The sequence below is a fragment of the Corvus moneduloides genome, chromosome Z, assembly GCF_009650955.1.
Source record: "Corvus moneduloides isolate bCorMon1 chromosome Z, bCorMon1.pri, whole genome shotgun sequence".
NCBI classification, from domain to species: Eukaryota; Metazoa; Chordata; class Aves; order Passeriformes; family Corvidae; genus Corvus; species Corvus moneduloides.
In genome coordinates, this window is record NC_045511.1 from 67,568,086 (window position 1) to 67,590,006 (window position 21,921).

At 38.1% G+C, this 21,921-nt stretch overlaps 1 protein-coding gene across 5 annotated transcripts in view; it reads right to left on the reverse strand.

Moving 5' to 3' along the window:
- The window catches only part of CERT1 (ceramide transporter 1), an 80,937-nt gene that overhangs the window by 13,172 nt on the left and 45,844 nt on the right, over positions 1–21,921 (reverse strand). For 3 of the 5 annotated variants that reach the window (XM_032097487.1, XM_032097488.1, XM_032097491.1), the window contains 7 exons: positions 17,614–17,721; positions 16,669–16,807; positions 15,637–15,720; positions 10,135–10,292; positions 4,176–4,268; positions 1,371–1,457; positions 325–417 (listed from right to left, as the gene is read on the reverse strand). In XM_032097487.1, the coding sequence (XP_031953378.1) occupies positions 325–417; positions 1,371–1,457; positions 4,176–4,268; positions 10,135–10,292; positions 15,637–15,720; positions 16,669–16,807; positions 17,614–17,721 (762 nt within the window). Of the gene's footprint in view, positions 1–324; positions 418–1,370; positions 1,458–4,175; positions 4,269–10,134; positions 10,293–15,636; positions 15,721–16,668; positions 16,808–17,613; positions 17,722–20,048; positions 20,133–20,424; positions 20,635–21,921 lie in introns of those variants that run through there. The other 2 variants (XM_032097490.1, XM_032097489.1) reach the window with 2 other exon arrangements.

Genomic DNA, 21,921 nt, shown 5'->3' on the forward strand with positions numbered 1-21,921 from the left:
TGTTTTTTTTAATAAAATTAATTCAATGAATTTGGGTGAAGGTATCTTGAAAACACTGGGGTTAGCCAGTTGGTATTTTCCCTTTATTTTCTGCCTGACAAACCTGACACAAGTAAAGAATATCCTAAACAGGTTCTCAAATCAGTATTTTTGAGCCAAGACAAAAAGCAGTCCTTCTTCAGTTCCAGCTACTTTATTCAAAGATGACTAGGCCACTGGAAGTTACTGGAAACACCTAAAAATCTCACCTGCCCACACAAAATATAACACAGAAACAGCATGGACCAGCCCAATATTCTGAGAAGATGAGGATAAATATCCTACCGTTTGCACAAACCGATGAGTCCCCACAGCAGAATATGCATCTCCAGAAGGTAAGGATGTTGGCCAGTGTAATCTAACCTTTTCGCTTTGGGACTGCAACAACATCGGTTTAATTATTATTAGTCAGCTGCTACTGGGTGGACTGTGAAACAAAGTGAGTCATGCTCAATCTACATAGTTACTACAACAACTAATGCTGTCCATGACAGGCATGAAGCTGTCATCCCACTGGAATTCACAGTGAGTGGGCCTGAAGACTGAATTAATCTAAACTTCAAGGTGTATTTCTAAGTTAAGGAAAATACACTGGCAGCACTGAAGATCCATGTAGTACTGTCACAATCACTCAAAACCTTTACTCTTTGCTAAGAGATCCCAACATAGGATAAACTCTGTTGGGTACTATAGGTCCACAAGTCATTGTTATTCACTATATTCCTAAGCATAAACCCTTTTAAGACAAAGGATGCACCACTTTGTTATTCCCTCTCATTTTATATGCTGCTATACTTTCTCATATGCTATATATTTTCTAGAATGCATCTTATCCCTTTTTGATCCTTGTCACTGAAGTGTATTTAAGAAATGAGTTAGTGAAGTAGCCAGAGACTACAGAATTTTAAAATTAAAACAACCACTAACAAAAGTATGCCTTTCCTACTCCAAATACCACTAAAGTAAAAAGAAACTTCAGGCCAATAATTGGATTTTGAGACAGCTGTAGTGTTTGATATTTTTATTTTAACACAGCATCAGTCACATATAAAGATAATTTTCATTTAGGAAACTCATTTAGGAATTAGAATCTAGAGACATTCAATAAACTTAGCACTTATACTATTCTTTTCTTGACAAGCTGTGAAGTTGCTTTCTCAAAATTGGCATTAAGCAACAACAATTTATTGTAAAAATATTAAAGGAAATTCCCTGATCAGTGTCAGAATAAAATAACTAGAGCTTCAGGAGATACACCTCAGGACAGAGTGTAAGTCACAGAAGTCTCTCAGGAAGTGCTCATCACTAAGACATTTTTCAAGTATCAGTACCTGTTCTTCCATTTTATCCTGTCTATCAAGAGCAGCCTCAACAGCATCAAAGAATTCTTCTTCATTAATCAGACTATTAGGACCCTCCTAGAGCGCAAGAAACAAAACTAGTTAAAGTTTCTGCAGACATAAAAGTTCCACTTAAATTTAACATCAGAAATACGTATTTATATTGTATATGTAACTGATGGAAGCAAATTTCTTCTGTAGACCTCAAATATTTTCACCAATATTCTTGGATTACAATTTCTCTGAAAATCTTTACTTGTTAAAGGAAGTGTCTCCCTCTAACGATTTTATGATAGTTGCATAAAGAAGAAAAAAACCAAGGAAACTGAGTAATGCTTTGACACCAAATTTAGGGTTTAATTAATAAATATCTTCTCTTGAAAATGTTTACAGTGTCAGTAAAGTACATCTATTAACATAACTGTGTTGTGAGACTCCTTTCAAGTATTTCAGTGCCTTAAGGCACTAATATTCAGGTATGCGCTCAAAAATATAACAAGAGAAGACAAAATTTTGGGGATCTCTATTGAAAATTCTTGGAAATAACAGTTTAACACTAAAGAGCAGGTAGAGTTAAGTCAAGGATTAAAAACTCTAGTCTACTAATTAAAATAGTAATTTCGTAAAATTAGGTTTACTGCTTTTACTGTATTGTAAAACAACCTAGTCCTCCAAACTAAAAAAAAATCCCCAACCTGTGTATCAGCAGTGACACCTGGAAGAAGCAGCTGGGTTCATAATCAAATAGACAAAGTCCAGCTTCCTATTTATTTTATTCTTTTACAGTGCATGTCTCAGTGACAACAGTTAATCTAAGATCAAGTGCCTTAAATATCTGTACAGTACTATTTCTCAGGCTATGACTTGCAAGCAGAAATGTGTTTGATTAATGTACATGAAAGGGTCAAGCTCTTAAAAGTTATGCACACGTTATTACATGCGCACTAGCTTACATTAGTGTGGATGCCTCACCTGTGGAAGTGTTCAAGGCCAGGCTGGATGGGGTGTTGAGCAACCTGGTCTAGTGGGAGGAGTCCCTGCCTATGACAGGGAGATTGGAACTAGATGATCTTTAATGTCTGTTCCAACCTAAACCATTCTATGATTACCTTCAAAAGGCGGTTTACGAATCTTAGGATAGAACTAAATAACTCACCGAGGAGAATGCTGATGAAATGAAATTTAACAGAACAAAGGAACCTAAAATCTGAATTTGACAACACGATATTTCAAGTGGCAGTGACAAATTAAAAATTAATTGAAGTTAAACTTCATATTCTAGGACTGCCTCTGCTGTCAGAGTTTTCATATCTTTGCTTTACTTATCTCTACAACTGAGCCAATAAAATGGGAAAGTACAATACAATTACATATAAGCAGTATCAAATCTATGACAAAATAACAAAAAATCAACAGAAGTATCTGTAAGAAACATACTTCAGACAAAAGCAAAATATCAAAGGTAAAGATATACTTCCACTCTCAAGAAATTAAGAACTGAGATTCTTCATACAGTTGCAGTTTCCAAGGTGAAAAAATAACTGTGGCATGAACACACTTGTAAATCACGCTTGCACTGGCTTGTGAAACTTCACTTTCACCCTTTGAGAAACAACCCAATCTCAAAAAATGTATTGGGTTGGTGTAGGTTTCTGTAGCTGGAGTGGCTATCGGGGATGGCTTTTGTGAGAAGCTGATAGAAGCTTCCCCCATGTCCAACTGGGCCAGTGCCAGCTGGCTCTAGGATGGACCTGCTGTTGCCACTGCCCAAGGCTGCACCCATCAGCAACTATGGCAGCACCTCTGGGATAACATATTTAACAAGGGGGAAAAAAAAGAACCCATGCAACTGCAGCTGCAGTGCTGCAGTACGTGCAAGTGAGAGTATGTGCAAGAAACAGCTCAGTAGGTACCAACAGGTACCAGTAAAGAGGGAGGAGCAGGAGGCGCTCCACATGCTGGAGCTGAGACTTCCCTGCAACCCCTGGTGCAGACCACAGTGAAGCAGCTGTGCCCCTGCAGCCCATGGAGGAGCAGAGATGCACCTGCAACCCACTGAGGAGCAGAGATGCACCTGCAACCCACTGAGGAGCCCACACTGGAGCAGGTGGATGCCCGAAGAATGATGTGATCCTGTGGGAAGCCCACACTGGAGCAGGCTTCTGGCAGGACCTGTGGCCCCATGGAGAGAAGCTCATGCTAGAGCAGGTTTACTGGCAGAACTGCGATCCCATGCTGGAACAGCCTGTTCCTGAAGGACTACATCCTGTGGGAAGGATTCAGGCGGAGCAGTTAATGAACAATTGCAGTCCATGGGAAGGACTCATGTTGGAGGAGTTCATGGAGAACTATCTCCTGTGGGAGGAATCATACACTGGAGAAGGGTAAGAGTGTAAGGAGTGCTCCCTGTGAGGAGGAAAGAGTGGCAGAAACAATGTGAGATGAACTGACCACAACCCCCATTCCTTTTCTCTCTGCACAGCTAAGGGGTAGAAAGCAGAAAATTTGGAAGCAAAGTTAAACCCAGGAAGAAGAGAGGGGTAAGGGAAGGGCATTTTTGAGATTTGATTAGTAATTCAGCCATATTTCCCCAAGTTGAGTCTGTTTTGCCTGTGTCAGTAATTGGTGAGTGACCTATCACTGTCCTTATCTGAACCCAGAAGATTTTCACAGTATTCTCTCTCCCCTGTCCACCTGAGGGGAGTAGTAGAGTGGCTTAGTGGGCACCTGGTATCCAGCCAGGGTCCCACCGGAAAAAGTAAGTGTTTTAAAAAATCTCAAAAGCAGAATTCGTACCTCATAGTCTGGCCCTCCGAAGTGGGACTTTTTCTTCAGTTCTGTCACAGCATTTTTGTATGCTTCTTCAATTCTTCTCCTTTTCTCTGTCTCCTGTAAAATTACATGACCATTTGATGCAGTGAGAATGAATTGTCAACATGCCAATAAATGGAATGACCAGGGTAGTTCTTTTTTCCAAGCAGCAACTGCAAAGCTGAGGAGTTTCTGAATTTATTTGCATATATGTTCCAATACACACGCATATATAATAGAAAGCTTGGGCAACTAAACTACCTTGAGGATGCCTTCTAAGTCATGTGGAAGAAACCAGATCAGCAAGCAAAAATTGATTTCTAGTTTAAGCATAGTTGTTCATGGTTCATTGGGGGTCATACTTTGTGTCTGACACTTTCCATAAGTCTCCTTGACTCAGGTGCTTGGGCGGGGATAGCAAAAGGTAAAAAGTAAAACTGCTAAAAAGCTAACTTGCTGAATGTAGTGATACACTAACAAGTCATACCCTGTAAGTCTACATCTATAATTAGGGCAGTGTGAATAATTTTGTGGACTCCACGCAGAGAGTGCAACTTGACTTCCTTCTCCCATAATAGGTTGTGACCGTACTAGCAGCCAGTCTATGTAGACACCAGATGGTGACTATAATATTGTATACTTTCAATAAAATAGTAGTAATGCCAAAATCAGATTAAGTCTAGTATTTCCTCTACAAATTCTGCATACTGCCAGATACTTTCCATGAAAAAGTTACAAACAATTCTGAAATCCTTGCAAAATTTTTGCAAGATATTTCTCTGTCCCCTTTCAAAATCACTTCAGGTGAAAGCAAGTTAAGAACAGGTGGACAGCACACACTACTTCTTGCAGATATGGGTATAATTATTCAGCAACACAAATTGAAATTCAAAGATTCAGTGGAAAACCCTGAAGCAATACTCAAAGGCTGAGTTTATCAACTGGGAATTTGGTGGTAACATTCACTCAAACACATTTTCCAGTTTACAATTAGGCAATAGTTTTGATGCAGAACAAGGTAGTATAGTTTTCCACAGGAAAAAAGAAAAAAAAGCACTTTGATGGAGACAATATTGTCTTTAACTGTGACTGTAGGCTTTTCCCTTCTGAAACTATCAAAGAGGCAGTACCTGCTAACAGATTTCATAAAAAATTATGCATGTTTATCTTTTTTGAAAGGAACTGGAGAGTTCTGAAGATGCATAAAACATGACTTGAGTATAAGTCACTGAGAAAAACATAGAAATTTTACCAGACTTGGAATGAAAAACAAAACAAACCCCACCCAAAACACAATTCCTCCTCCCATTCACCCCAAATCCCCACACCTTCTGTACTTCTGCAAATTAGTTACAATTCACATATGTCAAAATACAGCTCTCCAAATTTCCAGCTTCTCTTGGCAATAATATTAAAGAAGGCAGAAACAAGAACAGAAAAATGCTGCAGCAGTCAAGACAACATGAAAAGCATTATCACAAAGACTTTGCTGCAAGTAAAACAGTGGATCAAATACGACTGACAAAATCCTTTCCTTGTGTATCCATTTTTAAAAAAAGTCTATTTTAAAATACATTCAATGTATTATATACTGCACTGGAAACAAAAAGTCAAGCTCAAGATCTTAAGAGCTAAGTGTAAAAGGTGGAAAGAAAAGCTGTAACTACAATTACTTTAGATAATATTACATGCTTAATATTAATTTCATTCTGGACATTTGACTATTTTTGGTAATGAAAGAAAACTAACCATAGAATCTATACTTCTATCATCTCACAATATTTATTTCCTTTTCACAGAAGTTTACACACATATCCAAGAAAACCAAAAGTACAAAGATCTACACCATTCTCATCCCACATCTATCAGAAAACAAAGTCTTTTGATCAGGCCCATAGTTATAAAAGCTACTCTTACAAAGTGATGCTTAAGCACTAAAACAAAAAGATAAAATTAAACTAAAAGCAGCTCTACCACTGTGGAATAGTGGTAGCAGAGGTCTGAATACAGTCAATTGCTGTATTTAAGGGTATAGGCATCAAGATGCTGCTCACAGGGGGAGCATTTGTGGGAGGAGAGTGGGGTTGCCTTGTGGCAGACACAGGTGGGTCTTGCTAGCTCCAAAACAGATTCACTGCAACACACAGCTGAGCCCATCCACCATGTATGTGACACTTCTCGGGGGGGGGGAGCAGTGAAAGAAGTAAAAAGCACTCAGTGGAGAGAGGAATTGAAAGAAAAAGTGAGGAACCACAGAGGAGATGCCAAGACAAAGAAGATGAGGAGATGCAGCTCCACGGCAGAGAACATATATATCCACACTACAGGCATATTTCCTGAAGGAACCCTGTTCCATAAAGGATCCACACTGCAAGAGATTTTTCCCAGAGGGCTGTCACTGATGGAGGCTACCTGCACTGGAGCTGGGAAAAAGCATGAGGAGGAAGGAATGGCAAAGATTAAGTATTTTGGACTAATTGCAACCCCCTCCATTCCTCACCCTGCACTGCCTGCTGCTAGCAGGCAGGAAGGTTATGGAACATACTACCTTCAAGTGAGAACACACAGCATGTACTAGACTATCAAGGCATCCAGCCCAGCCAGCAGGGATTTGTGAAAGGCAGGTTCTGCCTGACCAACCTGAACTTCTATGATAGGGTGACATGCTTAGTATGTGAGGGAAAGGCTATGGATGCCATCTGTCTAGACTTCACTAGAGCCTTTGACACCATTTCTCATAGCATTATCCTGGAGAAACTGGCAGCTCATGGCTTGGATGAGTATACTCCTTGCTGGTTAAGAAACACCTGTCTGGATGGCTGGGCTCAGAGAGTGGCAGTGAATGCAGTTACATCCAGCTGGTGGCCAGTCACCAGTGCTCTTGGCAGGGCTCAGCACTGGGGAGCAGCTCCTGTTTAGTATCTTCATCAGTGATCTGGATGACGGGATTGAGTACACCCTCAGTTAGTTCAGCAATGACACCAAGCTGGGTGGGAATGCTGATCTGCTGGAGGGCAGGAAGGCTCTGCAGAGGGATCTGGACAGGCTGGATCATGGGCTGAGGCCGATGGTGTGAGGCTCAACAAGGCCCAGTGCCAGGTCCTGCTCTTGGATCACAACAACCCCAGGCAGCGCCACAGGCTGGGGCAGAGTGGCTGCAAAGCTGCCCACAGGAAAAGGACCTGGGGGTGCTGGTGCCAGCAGCTGAACATGAGCCAGGGTGTGCCCAGGTGGCCAAGAAGGCCAATGGCATCCTGGCCTGGATCAGCAACAGTGTGGCCAGCAGGATCAGGGCAGGGACTGTCCCCCTGTACTCAGAATGGGTGAGGCCACACTTCAAATCCTGTGTTCAGTTCTGGATCCCTCAGTTCAAGACGGACATTGAGATGATGTTCAGAAAAGAGCAACAGTGCTGATGAAGGGTCTGGAGCCCAAGTCCTGTGAGGAGCAGCTGAGGGTGTCTAGTCTGGAGTAAAGGATGCTCAGGGGGGACCTTCTCACTCTCTACAGCTGCCTGAAAGGAGGCTGCAGCCAGGTGGGGCTGCTCTTTTCTCCCAGGTAACAAGCACAAGGAGAAGGGGAAATGGTCTCTACTTGCAGCAGGGAAGGGCTACACTGGATATGAGGAAAAAGTTCTTCGCTGAAAGGGAAGACAAGCACTGAAACAGACTGCCCTGGCAAGTGGTGGTATCACTGACCCCAGAAATGTTACAGAAGGTGCAGATGTGGCACCAGGGATGTGGTTCAGTGGTGGACCTGAAGTGTTAGGTTAACCACCGGACTTGATGAGGTTTGAGGTCTTGTCCAACCTTAATGATTTTACGATTCTAGGTAGAGTAGCCTACAGGGAAGGAATGAAGCTGAGCTCGGGAAAAGGGGCAAGAAAGCTGTGCTAGTGTTTGTCCTTCTGTCTCCCATTAATTTCCCATCATTTTAAACCAGCAACAATCTGATTTTCCACGTGGCAAGAATCTTCTGCCATGACAAAAACCAGGCAGCAATCTTCCTGTCTTTCTCTTGACCCATGAGCTTTCTCATTCTATTTCTCTCTCTAAGCTGAATACGTGGTGAGCACGTCACTCTTCGCCAAGGCTATCCCACCATAATTCTAGTTATTTCATTCAGTAAAAATTCTCCTCTTCCAAAAGGCTAGCAAAGAGTGGAATACAAAGTAATGACTTCATATACTAATTAAGGTACTTTACCATGCCTGCCCTCTAAACCCCAGAAAATGTCGTTGACAAATGGGACTTTTTGAAAGTTGCAAGTCTGCCAAAGCAGAGCAAGTTAAAAACACTGACGTTTCAGGAGCTTTTGCCCTTTTAATTCCTGGGGAAAGAAGTTGAAAGAAGTTTGTGAGCCCCTTTAAAATGTACTTACTCATGCTGTATGAGCTATTAGTCCCATGAGACCCCAAGTGAAATTCAGGTTTGAATTTGTTAACCACTTGCATCTTAAATAAGTGCTTTAAAGTTAGTCCACAAGAGAATAAAAAAAGTGACAAAAAGGAAATCTAAATAAATTCAAATTATATTTTAACATATATTCTTCATTAAAGTATACTGAACTACAGGTAAGGAAAACATCATTTCATCCATGCTCTAAGGAAAGTCTCATCAACACAAAGGAAGTGTGTTTGTCCAGCACAGGGAAGGCTTTTGCTAGGAGGACCTACCAACAGCCTTCCAATATGTTCAAGGGAGTCATAAAGAAACTGAGCCAGACTCTTCACAGTCTATAGGAGAAGGCTGAAAAATAAGCATCAGATACTGGAATAAAAGTTACTTCAACAGGATAGAAGGCAAAACTTTTTCACTCTAACAACAGGTGAGCAGCAGACCTGCTCTGAGGAGCTGTGCAGTCTACAGCCTTGATAAAGCCTTGAGCAACCTGGTCTGACTCAAGCTGTCCTTACTTTAAGAAAAAGGTTAGAGGAAGATAGACCTCTTGAGGTCTGTATCCAGCCTGAACTCCCCTATGATCCTACAAACAGGCTTCAAGTTTTGGACCTACTGTAATTCCCCCAACTGCTCAGCTGAGCCAGTAACGAATTGTTGACAGAAGACACAATACAGTGAGACAGGGCCAGGCCTTTGACATATGCACAAACAATACAGAAGACAGGGTTCAAACATGGATGCATTTTGTCTGAAAATGTTCATTCTTGAATAGTGTACCACTAAATAGAGTAAGATTTGATACATGATTTGTATCACATGGAAACACGTGAAACGAGAACAGAACAACAGCTGCGCTGCACACCAGCCAGCAACAGCAAGATTCTAGGAATTAAAGCCTGAATTACAACCTGCCATGCCTCCAACAGCAGATCTCAGGCAAGAACACACGGCTCATTTAGAGGTGTTACAGTGGTTGAGTAAGTTCAGCATGAACTATCACTGCCATTAGAATAATAGATATTCTAACACCACATACAGAAGATTTAGCCGATTAGTGTAAAGCATAACTTAATCTCACCAATCTCCTAAAGGAGATAATTGTATCTTGAGAAGACATTTAAAGTTAGAACTGGTTGTTCTCCCCAGTATTGTCTCCATCTCTTACCATACTAAAACATTTCAGAGACTTGCACATCATTTTGCATGCATGGATAATTAGGTCTGTGTTAAAAGGCTGCAAGCAATACACTTACTACTATGAAATAATTCCAGGTTCTTTGCAGATATAAAGAACATAGGACTACCATCTGAGGAAGTGCTATGAAAAAAAGACTATGATGAAAAGACCTACTGTACCACCAGTCAGAATGAGGCTCCTTAACATTTTATAGGGTTAATAATGAAAGCACCTGAAATTAATAAATGTTGTACATAAAAATAAAAGCAGTTGATGGAATACAAAAGTTAATAACAGCTTATGTGAAATTTCAATTTCAAGCTAAAGAAACTTTTTTTCAACAAAAATAAAAGGAAAATGATCTTACCTTATCCAGCCTTTTTTGCCAGCTTTCTTCACGTTTTACCATGAGTTCAATACAATGAGACAGCGTAGCAAGGATTCCAGCAGTAGTTGCCTTGAAAGTTATAGCTTCTCCTTTAAAATCTATGCCATTAATTCCTTTGGGTGTCACATGCGGAAACACTAAAAACACATGAATGAGATCGCTGATAGCTGTCTTTAAATCAAACAAGCGCTTCACATGTATGTGTTATATTTGAAGACAACAGACTGGCTAGAAAGTTAATTTAAAAATAAAAATCTAAAGTGGTAATAATGTCCACAGCTATCCACAGGATAAGGAAAGAGATTCAAAAGGAGAAACAGATCCTTGCAGCTTCATCTTGCTATACTGTATTCCAAGCCTGCTTGTAATGCTGTATTACTCTGCACTCTGCAAATCATGTGGGTGGAGGGAGTGGTAATAGTTTGTAACAATAGCAGTTTGATAGCTTGAAATGGGGCCTAATTAACACAGAGCAACCTTAAAACATATCAGACTCAGAATTAAGAAAGGAACAATTTCAAAATGTCATCAAACCCAAAATGTAAAATTCAAGGTTGTTTTAAGCATGTAATTATAGATTTTAAAACCTCAAAGTAAAAAGGTATAAGATAAAAGCATCAAATGTGCTGAATTTTCCAAGTACTGTGAGTTTTACAGTTCCAAGAACTACTTCATGCTGTCAACCAGGCCATCTGTTGCTAAGGCTATTTAAACAAGTAGTTTAAAATGTGTGACAAAAAAAAGTACCTATTATATGTCAAACTGGTATGTAGGTTGACATAATAACATATCAAGCATTGCACATGAATATCAGAAAATACTACAAAGCAGAAGTAACACTCAGGTTGAAGCTGACTGAACCCAGCAAGTTAAAGTAACTCCTGCTATGCCAAAGTGCAAGCTCATGACTTATCACCTAGCTTGATATAATTTTTTTCTCTGGTCTGTCAGTTTGTCAATGTACCACTGTTAAAATTTTAAAAGTACAATTTAATATTTGAGTAAGTTTATCTGTCTACAAGAGCAAAGCAGAGCTTTCGAGCAGTTCCATTCTGTAATTATAGAGCAGAGTGTCTGCACTTGGGAACAGAAAGCAATCGTCACATGGTCTTCAGCACTGGTTTTATATGCTCCCCCTTTCAAAAGGAATCAATCTCTTTTTCAAACAAGTGATTACAGACTACACACTACTCCAAATACCTCAGACGCACAGATACTATGGTAGAACACAACACTTTTTTTTTTTTTTTTTCATGTTAATCAAGAACATTCCCTAAAAGGTAAAGGTGATGAGGACTGGAGGGAAAAAAAAAAGAAAGCAAGAGAAAGAAAAAACTGTTTCAGAAATGATAATGAGAAGACCAGCTCTCCTACCCCAATAGCTGCAAATGGAACACAGAGGGGACTGAGATTGAAAGTGGCATAAGCTGGCAAGAAGGTGATGCAGTGACTCCACTGGAAATAATTAGAATTATACAAGAACTTTTGCCCATAATACTTCACAACTGAAAAAGACAGTTTTACACCAGTAATTCCTCCTGTTGGTGTAGGCTATGTTCACATACAGGCTTAACAGCACAGCTATAATGCTTACAGATGTGATTTTTCTCTCTCAGTTAGGAAATATGTAGATGTCCTGAAGAAACTGCCACCAGCTGCAACACTGTATAAATAATTTCAGAAATCTCTATGGTAGAATTTAAGGGAAATACAACAACACAGGTTAATTTCCTGGAGAAGAGAGCTTTTGTCCCTTTCTAGGTCTCAGCCACATCTCATTAACACTTCCATACAATTTTAGTCATCACATATTCTAAGCCATTCTTTAAAGAATAGTCTCAGAGTAGCTGTGATAGATGCAGAGCTGCAGACTTAAAGCCAGTGCGCAAAGCTTCTTTCAGCCATTACAATAATGGGCAAAAATGAACATGTTGCAGAAGGATGTAAAACCTATTTCTTTGAAGAGATGGTCACTCAATAGGTTCCTTGTGATGGATACAAGTGTTTTGATTCATTCCTAATCACAGGAAATATCTGTCTTTCTGAAATGTGTTGGGAGATGACTTCAACCCTCACCTCAGGAACAACTGAGCTTCAGCACTTTAGAAGAACTTTTGAGGAGATTTTCTGTTTGGAGAGACCAAACATCTTTCTGATTCCTTTTTTACACTTTTTTTCATGTCAGCTATAGATTGATTACTTCAAAATTAAATCAGGCATCTGGAGATCTATATTGAAAGGTAAAGACTAATAGGAAAGTGTTCTTACTGTTGCAACTTCTCTTTGGTTATCAAGCTCCATGCCATCAACTGAAAAAAGCAGGATAATTTGTCCCCACCTTAACTTCAATTTCAACATCTTCCAAGCAGTACCGTTTTCATTATCCCATCTATGCTCTATTTCTGATTTATTTTCTCTTGTGTTTCATACAAGGAATTCTTCATACCATGCTTTAACCTTCAATAGCTCTTCAGCTTTTCTCTCCTAGACCTCTGTGTCTGTTAGGATATCCCTTCTTGTACCTGAGACTCTGCTTGTAATAATTTCCCACTCTTTGATCAAATCAGTTTTCCAGTGAAACAGGAAAGTATTCTAAAGATAATAAGTAGAAAGACATTCTTTCATCTTTTCCATTTTACGCCCCCTTAACATATTATGTCACTAAACTAATTTTAAGTGAAAAACAAACATTTGTGTCCACGACCCACTTATTGATACCTGCTGTTGTTATCTTCTGTGCATAGCAATAGGATCAATATGATTCCTCTAAGAACAACCCCAATTTTTCAGCAATATTTTGGCAAATATTCTTCCTCCATTGAAAGCACAAAAATCCAACAAATCTCTGCAGTAATTTACATCAAATTTCTCTCCTTCAGCCTTGGTACCATTTCCATCTTTATAGTTCCAGTACAAAAGACACCTTCCATATTCAAGGAGGTTCCTTAAGTAGGTTACACCTGCTCTTCCTATTCTTAGAAAATTTAAATCCAAGTATGTTCTCTTTCCAGAGGGGATGAATGGGAACATTTTGAGATGAAGAGTCTACATTCCTAAATATGTAAGATCCCAATGGGTAAATATGCATCAGCCAGACACCATACCTTGGTGTTTTATATAAATGATCACAGTTACAGCTACCAGACCTTTTAATTGGAAAGTGATCAATATATTTAAACAACTTCATAGTACTCTACTTAGCTCTTCACTTAAAGATCTTGGAGAGCACAGAAAAGAAAAAGCCTCTCTATCCATATCACCTTCAGAGAAGTACACAAATGTCCATACTCACATTAACTTTCTCATCCCACCCAGAGAACAAACTGCAAAAGACAATGTGAATATGGTCCCTTAGGTCAGTCTTAAATCGAATGATTTGAGCTTCAGATTGGTGCACTAGTAGTTTGAACAGTAGGCTTAAACACTCCTCCGTATCACAGTAAGCTAAATTAAGAGGTTGAACCTATGCCTCACTTCCTGAAGCACCGAGTGGAGAAGAGTCTCAGAATAAACAGGCAATCACTTGTCAGCTACAGTTAAGATTTTTACAGTCCTTCCAGGACTGAACAGAAATTTCAAGAACAGAACCTGAAATCTGAGAAACCAAATTTTAACAGCTGCTCTGAGGCTAAGCTTTAAAAAAGGGTGAAGATAAACCTTTCATTGCCAGTTAGTCTGAACTACTTTTCTGCCCAATACGTGACCATGGCTGTCTCAACCTGAGACATCTACTTCCCTCACTGTATCACTTAAGATTCCACTTAATTTTTCATTTCTAATCAAGCTTTGCAGCACTCAGCTACTAAATATTTAATGAATTTAGCCATTAGAAATCAAACTGAGGCACAGAAAAACTAAAATGGGGATAAATATTTTCATAGAAATAATTGATGGAAAGTAAATTTAATGGAATACAGGAGTCGTAACAACTGGAATTAGAAGTTCTGCAGAAGGCAATTATTTCCTGTAGTGACCTATAGTGAGTGAGTTTATATACAGGTACCCATAATACCAAGTATCAATTTCTTAGCATCTAAGTTCCCAAAGGTTTGATGACCAGCTGCATTAAAAATACAGACTTTCCTAATGACATTCCCCATAGTGTATGCATACATATTGCAGATGCACCAGAACAATGTAGATATGAAAAAAATTTCTACGGGTAAATTAAGCTGAAACTCCTACATAACTGTACAAAAATTAAGTTTGACAAAGACATCTCTTCCAAAATGAATCATGCAGTAAAATTAAACTCTTACTTAACATTTGTTAAAGAAGGCTTTTGCAGTTTTCTGAATTCTAACTTAACAATTCTCAAAAAGAAAAAAAAGTACAGCTTCATACAGACAGTAAGGTTAGTGGAACCATACACTTCTTCAAAACTCCAGTTATATGCTACTTAGTCTCTGAAATCAGCATTACAATCAATCCTCAGTGATGAATTCTGGAAGTATCCTGAAAAGCTCCATTTCCTTTCCTTTCCCCTTCCATCACAACAGTTTTGGCTATGGTCTAGAAAAAGCACTTAAATACAACAAGGAAATATGTAATACATGGGAACAACAGCCAATTAAAAAGAAAACAGAAGACACAGAAAAGGCTTATTTTGTCCTGTATTTTCCAGGTTCTTGATGAAAGCATTTACATTTTTAAAAACATTTCTGGTAAGTACTTCGGGAGATTCCACCACACTTGAAACTGGAAGTGCAACTTCCAAGCTTCGTGAACCAAGTCTAAGAAATACCTTAGGACTAAGTGAATTGTCAACAAGTAGAAAGTGTAAACACTAGAATACTTCAGTCAGAAAACATGAAAAGGTCTAAGAAGAACGCAATTTAAATGCATACACAACTTCCTCCAGGCCAGAACTATCAGATTTCTCGAACAGCAAGACTTGCATGAGTTCTTCACATTTGCTGCATGGACACAGTGAGTACAATAACTATTTCATTTATGATAAGAATAAAAATCCAAATTCTGCTCATTGTAACAGTGAAAAGGACAGCAAAAAAGCACTAAAATTATGGTAAGTGAGAATCAGTAACAGTATTGTCTTAACCATTCCACAGCCATAGTACTTGGGAAAATCATAGGGGGACATCCCTAAGTGGAAAAGCACCAAACTCCACCAAACTCCTAAAGCAGGTAACACTTATAATAACCTGTTAAAAAAATCTCAGTTCTGAATATTTAAATAATGCAGCTGTTTCAACAGAATTTTGTAGTGACATTGACTCTAAACAGAGAATAGGAAATTCCAGCTTGACAAGCTTGCATTAGTATTTGTGTGAATTAAGTGTAACTCAGAGAATCATGAAAAGCTGCTAAAGAATTATAACATGACTAAGAACTTCCATTCACATACACTTAAATAACTCTTCTTGCAATTTTCTGCTTAGAAAAGAGCATAAAATACCTGTCTTGTACCAATGATACCATTCATTTTAATTTTCATCAGTGAAAAAATTGAAACATACTTACATTTTTCCTTACTGCTGTTACTGTTATGTACAAAATCTCCATCAGGACGTACTGTAGGGAAATCATCTTCATCATCTTCTACCACTAGATTTGAGAGAGTGTATTACGGGAGTGAGAAAGCTTTTCTAGTTCTTTGGTGTGCATGAAAGAATTAAGAGCATCTTCATGGCTAGCTAGCACTTTTTCCTATAACAACAGTCATGAACCCTCCCTCCCTTTTCGGTTTTTTTTCTTTTTGACCCAAGACCACTACCAATGTAAATGTCAGTTAACAGCAGAATCTAACATTGCTCAGCATTGAAGTTTAGCACTCAATTCTCTGGCAAGAGCGACATATTTTGGCGTTACAAGTAGGAGCCATGATTCAGTAGCTATCTAATCTTCTACACTGGAAAGCTAAAAAAAAAGTGGAATTGCACTTCTCTGGTGTTTTATTACTACCAAAAGTTTCACACTGCCAGAACAAACACAGAGATGAATATAAATGCCTCAGCAGAGTGCACAGATATGGTGACAAGCTGTACTCTGATATAAGCAATTCAGAGATATGTAGACATCCACACCGTAGTCTAGTATGGTCTCAAGTGTGCATTCAGTGCTCTATTTCCAGCCAATATGTCTCAGAAGCATTACTTAAGGCAGCACTTTTGACTTTTTCAAAACAGTGTATTGTTTCTATCAAAACTAATATCCCATTTGGTTTTCAAAATAACGGGTAAGAGAGAGCAATAAACTGAATTCACGAGGGTTAGCAATTGGTATTCTATAAAAAAACACTTCTAAAAAGCATTGCTTTTGTACAGTTGACAGCTACAGGTTAACATCAAGCAGATTTTTACGCAAATCTGAATGCTAAAGTAAAAATAGTTAACATGTTTATGCATTTATGCAAATGATTGGTCCTTTACTAAAGTAAATTTAAGATACATATTTTATTTACATGACATTAAATTTTACTGTAACTGTATCAAGCTGTTTCCGAGCTAAAAAGCTACATTCTGTGAACGGAAGAGTTTTCAGTTACAGTGTTACCTTTATCCCTCTGGAGTTCATCTTTGGAAACTGCATCTGCACAAGCATCGAAGTATTTCTGTAAAGTATCAACTTGTCTACATAAAATGTCTCTAAAGGTTTCCATTTCTGCAAGCTTCTCACGTAAGCTATGGCCCTTCTGAAAACACAAAAGAAAAAAGCCTGGAATGTTTCTACATACTCAACAATAGCTTGATTCATTAAAATTAAAATTTAACTTAAAAATATATTTCTGCAGCTATGAAGAGAAATTGAAGTACATTAAGGGCATTTTAGATACCAGCAATTATGAAATACCATTAAATGTCAGAAGAAACCATATCCAAAGTATTTCTTACTCATTTTGTCACTGGTCTCAATGTTTCCTCTTGACTCTATCTGCTACTTCAGAGCACTCCACAAAAGCTTATTAAAAATGGGATCTTACATGCTACCAGCTTTATACATATTTGCCTGAAAGCAGTCAGCTCTAGTTTAAGATCTTTGTTCCGATTCTTATTCCCTTTTCTTGTGTTGTTCCTCTTCTGCTCTCCCAGAAGTACAGCACACCCAGTTCATATATTAAATATTCATATGGATGACACAAGGAAAGCCATAATTTGTCAACCAGTATTATATCATATTTATTAAGCTATAGAATTAGTGTTTGTTTTCATTTGGAGCCCAGGATATTCTGGTGAGTAAACCAGAAAAAGTTAATGAACGCACACACAAGTTTCATTTTCTTGCCACAGAAGATGACACCACAGTTTAAAAGGGATGACTGCACAGAGGCACAAGAGAGCTTACTGTATCACCTGTTCACCATCATATGATGGACCACTGTTATTTAAACTAAATATTTTGCATTTTTTCTATAATTATGTGAATGAGTCTTCACATGTTACTTCTTTTCCAGTTGCACATTATTTACGCACAAATACTAGGAAAACTTTTTGCACCAACCTTGAATGAAGAGGTGGATGTTGCAGAGTATCCACTTGCTCCAGAGACAAGAGACACCATGGAGCCATGGCGTCGCAAACTTGACTCTGATCCATAGCCAGATTCAGTCTAAAAAGCAAACCACACAAAAAGCTTGAGGCCTTTGATAAAATAGAAATAATGAAAACAAGATTAACATCATTTTCTCTGAAACACACCCATTTGTTTTTTGCAGTAGAGGTTTAAATAACTCAAACTGTGCCTGCACCTAAGATGTTGATGCAGTATCTGTAAAGTTATTATAAACTTATTTTTTATTATCAAATTGATTTGTAAAATAATTTGTTACCTACAATGAATTATGTGCCCCCGAAAGGACACAGCAATATATATTTAATGGTTAAAAAAAGGCAGAGTGTTTCATTATTTTGGTTTACGTAATTCCTAAGAAGTAACTTTCACACAGCCTATTAAAAAACTTATATTACTCTACAATTAATTGGGGGATTAACATGGTTCAGCCCCAAGACAATCAGCTTCAGTCAATCCTTCCAATCACACAAATAGTACCACTTTCTTTTTAAAAGCAACAAAATAGATATCAAGGAAAATCAGACTATTACTTCTATCAGGTTTTTTGATAGAAGTAAATTATTGTTTTACTGAGAACAAAGGTCTACATAAAACAAGGTAAGACACTGAAAGTAAGAGAGGATACAATAACAGTAATTAACTAAACAATGAAAAAAGAAAAACATCTCTTGATTAGAGTAACATTTAAAAGATCTAAAAATAGAGTTTGACAAATTTCCTCACAAGTCAAACAGAAGCAGATACTGAGAAACTGGAGGAAAATAAATTTGTCTAAATGTTAATGTAAATGACATGTGCATGGCAAAGGAGATGAAAAATCCTGATAGAGAATATAAACAATAAACAGATGGTTCAGAATAATACATGAAATACTGTTAGTAGATAAGCTTGATCAAGTAGACAGAGATAACTGTGAAGAACTTTTGACAGAAATAAATTCTGCAGTAGTACCAAAACTCAAATGGGGTGAGGAGAGGGGAGACAAAACAAATGGTGTAGAACAAGAAGAAACAATAAAATTCCAGTTGTTGCACATTTTATGGAAAAACTGGAAGCTGTATAGACCTTAGGAAGGCAGGAGAGCGTGGATAAGTTAAAAAGCAGAGAAAGGTAAGTGTTGATGTGTTGGTTAAGAATTTGGACAAAGTGGGACAAAGTATGTATGTCTGAGCTACAAGTAAGAGTTTAGGCATACAACTGCTTTGTTTCAAAATCATATAATAAGAATAAATCTGAAAAGAACGTTTTACAAGAGTCACCCAACACTTTGAAACATTTCTTTTAAAACTTCCTTTAACCACAAATACAAAAAGACTTCACTGTTTAATCAGTACCTTCAATATTTATTTAAGCATATACTACAGATCTTAAGATGATCCAATATGCTTTCATTATAGTCAGTTTGACAATGAAGATTCATTTAATTTTCTCTGTCAGCTATACACACTAGGAAAGATGATAAAATTTCATTTCAATAGGATATGGCTTAAAGAGCAGATCAATTTTAAAATGAAGCCAAAATAGCAATCTCATTGAGGTCAGAGTATTTTAACTAAGGTTAGCAAGTGTTTTCTGATTTTCTCCAGTAAGTGAGAAAGACACACCTATGCCAGACCTTGTTTTAAAAGCTTAGGAAGTGAAATTTCTGGATTTCTTTATCTGAGATTTAGTCAAAGCCACACCTTAATAGTCCTACTTTAGAACTTCCAAGAATAGATGTAAACTTACAAGTAGAAAATCTGATGCTTTATATTCTACATCTGAATTAAATCCTTTTCTTCCAATATTATGCATACAGTCAATGCTCTGCTAATTTAGTTCACAAAATAAAAGCTGAAGGTGAAAAAAAAAACCTCCAACCCTTCTTTCCATATCAATACATAAGCTTGATTTTTTAAGGTACCTTTTCAGCAGCATATTTATTTGTCTGTCATTTATGCTTGTGATTATTAATTCCACTAAACAATTTATCCACGCTACAGAATCATACACACAACAGCATACATGATTATATGGATACAGCTATCAGCTTGCAAAGTCTACCATAATAAATAAAAAGGTGCAACATAGGTAACTATTTGCTATTGAGAAGCAAATTCAGCAGACATGAAGATCAGACTGAACAGTACACAATATGAATCGAAAGCATGTGCATTTACAGACCATGTTCACAAAACTGTGTCAGACATTTACGTTCAAATAGCCAAGAGGAAAAAAAAAATTACATTGAGAACACTTACTACAAGAACCAGAAAATAAGTACTCATTTCTAACTGATACACAGACAAGCCATCCCGCTCACAGCAGACATATGCAGGCAGATGAACACAAACAAAGCAAGCATGAATCATGCAAAGCCCCACCATTCTACTACCGCAACATCTAAACGAGAGCAGGTCACTGCCGCATTTATGTCTTGCAAAGCAGATCATCATTAACTATTCACTGCAGAAATAATCAATTACATTGAGAAGAGGAATGCAGGCACAAGTTTCTTCTGTTAATACAAATTTATTTTCCCAAGATAAAAATTAGAAAAGCAGGTAGAGTTCATATGATAGAAACCAACAGTCTCTGCTTGAAAACAAAATTACTTGTAGAAGTCATATCACTTCATACCATCAAGCACTAACACTAAATTGCCATACTCAGTAAAAAGATGCAGTTCTTTGAAATTTCATGCATACATCACAGCTTCAAAGCTACATTAAAACTGGCATTTGATAGTATTTGCAACACCTTCAGCTTTCTAAGGCAATGCACGAAATCCATTAATCCTTTTGTTACAACAGACAAGAGGAAAAAGCCACATGATCCAAAGCTTCATGTGATCCTTTAACTGGAGCAGATCAGCATATCAGCAACATCAGAAAAGCTGCTTTCAATAAAAAAAAATTCAATAAAAAAAGGTAAGTATTTGCAGAATCATATTGCAGATCTCTTGTTACTGCTCACACTGATCCTTAAGTGGAAAATAATACCCTTGAGCAAAGCACAGACTCACAGCAAAGTTCTCCCACTTAAAAAATCGAATGAAGCAAATTATTCTCACATCTTCAAGGAATTATTTTGATTATGTCTCAATTTAGTGCCTGTGAAGCACTTCAGTGTAGGTTTGTCCAAGGCAGATATATTCAGTTAGCATTATAAATTATTTATTATTTTACATAATAAAAGCAGCAGGCAGCTCCTCCCTCTAAGGCATACAGCTCACCCTAGAAGATGATGAAACAGATATTAGGACACAGTGACTCTAATCTCATTCTCTACAGTAGTTGTGAAAAATCCCACCAAACATCCAAGAGATCAAGCCACAGTATCTTACGAAAAAACCCAGAATACATGAAAAAGTAGTAACACAAAGGAGCTGGAAGGTACTATGAAAGGCTTGGTGGAAAATAAGCAGATAAGCTCTGTAAAATGACTATGTTCCAAAGGCGATTTTTAGACTAGCTGGAAGTGCTTCAGCAAGATGGGTTAGTTCTAGGATGAGCCAAGGCAGGGCTACCCTAGAAAATGACTGCAGACAGTAAGAACACAACAGACACTACAGGCAGGGCAGTACAGGATGCATTTCTGAGGACTGAAGTTAAAGATACAATTATCATGTGACTGTAGGTCTGATTTTTCAATTATTCTGAAGCTGCTGACAATGGAAATTTAAGGTTGCAAAACCAAGCTAGTAGTTAGCAGGAAGGCAGAGATAGAAATTCCACAATCTAGGTCAGAGCAGCTGGATGATGACCCCCGCCCACAGCCCTCCCAAGCACAGTGCACATGACTACTTAAAAGGAAAGAGCTTCTAATACGACCTTTCTTGCAACTGCAAAAACAGGGAAAGACATTGTAGACATAACTTTCCTCCAGCAGTGATACATGTTGCAATTCCACAGTAAATACGCATATTATGTGTACAGAAGGAAATCCCAGGGATTCCAAGTTGAAAAATAAGTATAAAAATAAAATTCTTCACTGAGCAAAAGTACCAAAACCCAAGCTGACAATAACTGCAACGCTTAGTGGACTTAGTAATAAAACTAAAGCAGCTTGTACTGCTGGATCATGAGACTATAAGCAAGACTGGGAGAGGCTACACTCATTCCTCCCATGAATCTGGGCTGTCTGGAGAGGGACAGGTAAGGTCTGTATCATCATACAAAACTAATAAACTCCGTTCTATTAGACAGTGGCAGAAAAAGCACTGACGTTTTGGCCTCAGCTCCCAATGCACTGAAG